At 40.5% G+C, this 3,205-nt stretch overlaps 1 protein-coding gene across 1 annotated transcript; it reads left to right on the top strand.

Annotated features, from left to right (window-relative positions):
• Positions 1 to 357: 357 nt before the first annotated feature.
• LOC131064118 (F-box protein At1g47056) lies at positions 358 to 2,797 on the top strand. Its single transcript, XM_057998147.2, has one exon. The coding sequence runs from the start codon at positions 642 to 644 to the stop codon at positions 2,148 to 2,150; it is 1,509 nt and encodes a 502-aa protein (XP_057854130.2). The 5' UTR covers positions 358 to 641; the 3' UTR covers positions 2,151 to 2,797.
• The last annotated feature ends 408 nt before the right edge of the window (positions 2,798 to 3,205 follow it).

The following is a 3,205-nucleotide window of genomic DNA, read 5'->3' as shown; positions in this document are numbered from 1 at the left end:
ATATTATATTAGCCACATTCACTGACTCTTATAAATTTGAATTTAAATTTTTAAAACTAGATTCACTTTGCTAGGTAAGGCATATCATGTTAGCCATGATTTGGTCTTTGCAAGTTTACTTTCTGCTTGTTTAAATCTATAGCTTGGGGTCTAGTGAGATGCCCCACCATGTCCAAGTGCAACACTACACCAACATATTCCAACAAGAAGAAGCAAATAATGTCATCAATCTCCATGCACAAATTACTCATTTTTATGATTATTTTCCTTTGGTCTTGTCATCAAGGCCTCCTCAAATACTTTACTCTTCCCGAAAAAACTAAAAACCATAACCAAATCACAAGGCGCTTTCACGTCCGTCAACAAAATTTTATTCCAACTTGAGTTCCGCCGGAGCGGAAGACAACAATAACACATCAAGCATAAACAGAGCAGAAACCCTTTGTTTCCTGCCACTAGTTATAAGATTGTGAGCCTACGCGCATCGATATATTAAGGCGAGGATATCTCAGTTAAAAAAAGTGTAGAAGGATCTTCAAATTGAGCCATCCACGGCTTTTATCGGCTGTGTATCGACCGATTTGTGGTCCTGAAAGCCAAAGCTGATTTTCTTCTGTTTGTTCTTTGGATATTGAATTACGATGGGACAGGGGACTTCATCTGTGAATCCCATTTACGAGAAACCTGAGGAAATCGATGAGATTGATGGTAAAGATTATACCTTGAGCATTCCAGATGAATGCCTTGCTTGTATTTTCTACAGTTTGGGCTCAGGTGATCGAAAGAAATGTTCGTTGGTCTGCAAAAGATGGTTCTACGTCGAGGGTTCAAGTCGCCAGCGCCTGTCTTTGGATGCGAGGTCAGATATATCCACAGCGATCCCTGGGCTGTTCAGCCGATTTGACCATGTGACCAAGCTGGCCCTCAGGTGCGACCGTAAAATGGTAAGTATAAATGACGATGCCCTCATTCAGATAGGAATTTATTGCAGAAATATCCAGAAATTAAAATTGAAGGCGTGTAGAGAATTGTCTGATGCTGGGGTTGAGGAATTTGCAAAACGTTGCAGTAATTTAACGAAACTGTCTTGTGGGTCTTGTACCTTTGGGGCTAAAGGCATGAATGCAATCTTGAAATACTGTGTGGGTTTAGAAGAGCTTTCTGTGAAGAGATTGAGGGGTTTGGCTGAGGGGAATGTGGAGGCTATTGGGCCTGGTTGTGCCAAATTAAAGAGGATTTGTTTGAAGGAGCTTTATAATGGGAAGTATTTTGGACCCTTGATTGCTGGTTCCAAGAATTTGAATACCTTGAAGCTGTTTAGATGTTCAGGGGATTGGGATAAGTTGCTTGAGGTTATTACCGATCATGTCAATGGGCTCGTGGAGGTGCATCTGGAGAGGTTGCAGGTGAGTGATAGGGGGTTAATGGCCATTTCTAAGTGTTTAGGATTGGAGATCTTGCATTTGGTTAAGACTCCAGAGTGTACCGATATTGGGCTCATTAGTATTGCTAATGCTTGTAAGAGTTTGAGAAAGTTGCATATTGATGGATGGAAGACAAATAGGATTGGGGATGAGGGGCTCAGCGCGGTGGCTCGGCGGTGTTCGAATTTGCAGGAGTTGGTTTTAATTGGATTGAATCCGACTTCTACGAGTTTGGACCTTTTGGCTTCCAACTGCCTGTCTTTGGAGAGGTTGGCTCTTTGTGGCAGTGATACAATTGGTGATAGAGAGATCGGATGTATTTCTGCCAAGTGTGTTGCTTTGAAGAAGCTCTGTATCAAGGGATGCCCTGTGTCGGATGAGGGGATCGAGTATTTGATTGGTGGTTGTCCTAAGCTTGTTAAGATCAAGGTGAAGAAATGCAGGGGAGTGACTTGTGAGGGTGCAGATAAGCTGAAGGCCAACAGAGGGTCTCTAGCTGTTAACCTGGATTGCATGCCTCTGACGACTCCGAATCTGATTGTAGGGGAATCGTCGGAGATGGCCGGAACAAGCGTACAGGGGGGCAGCACACTGAATGCCTCTTCATCCAGTAGAGTTTCTTCTTCCCTATCCAAGGCCAAGTTTTCACTTTTTGCAGGGAGGAACTTTGTGGCCTGTGCTTTTCTAAGATTGTCCAATGGATCTAGTGGATCCAATGGATCGTAATTGAATATCTGTAGGGGCTTCAATTGTTTGCATTGCTGGATGCAGAAGGCTGGTCCGTTTGTTACTTTTATTTTTCTCGAATTGCCAAATTGGGAAGCACGATGAAGCTAGTAATCTGGCTTAAAAAGGGGTGATTGTACATCACAATAGGATGGTATTTTCAGTGGATATTTCATATTTGGCATGATGTTCCTTGATGCAGGGTGTAGATATTTGCTCTGCCTCCAGAACATTTATCTTGAAGAACTGAAAATATTTGTTTACAGTTACACCAAATATCCAATCTTTTGGGTTAACATTGATGAATTATGCAGTTTGTTTGTCTGGTTGTAGAGAACATATATGTTCACAGCGTTCATTTGCACAGCCAGGCTTTCAGTTAAAAACCTTTTGGATTGATTAAGCAGCAGGTAGGTAGTCTTCTGAGAAAAGAATTTCTGCTTGCTAGCCCTGGATTTCATAAAAGGCTTGATTGAGTCTTGTGCTTCAATTTGAGTAGATGCAATATAATCATTGCAAAGAAGGGATTGCATTCTGGAATGCTTGCAGAATAATGGAAATGCTTTTTCATCATATACAATGTTTGTAAGTCCTGTGGTTACAAGTTGATTTCTTATGCAAGGTTTTTACGTACATTTTCTATATTACTTTTCGGTTTTTATCCATTTTCATTGTGTTTTACGGTTTTAATGCTCGAAGCTGCTTGTTTCTGGCAGTGTATGCATTAACAATTATGGCTTTGCTAAATTTATGGAATTTTCAACCAGTAATTGAGTTTTTCTATGCGACCTGAACCTGTAATTAATTCAGTTCATTCTCATTGATGTTCGTTACATCATTCTGATTGAATACAACATTTGAAAATAGAGCGTTCAATTTGTTCGTTGCAAAAAGAAGGCATTACAATCGTTGCTTCATTTTCTATCAATCCTTAGCTTATATTAGCCATGATTTTTCCACGGTGCACAAAGATGATTTAGAGTGCTTTTGGACTCTTAACTGTTAAATATTTTTCCATCTATGTTTCAGATCACACTCTGTGACCCAATTAGCAT

This window comes from Cryptomeria japonica, chromosome 5 (genome assembly GCF_030272615.1).
Source record: "Cryptomeria japonica chromosome 5, Sugi_1.0, whole genome shotgun sequence".
Lineage (NCBI taxonomy): Eukaryota > Viridiplantae > Streptophyta > Pinopsida > Cupressales > Cupressaceae > Cryptomeria > Cryptomeria japonica.
Note: the sequence above shows the minus strand (reverse complement) of the source record. Positions and strands in the feature narration are given on the sequence as shown.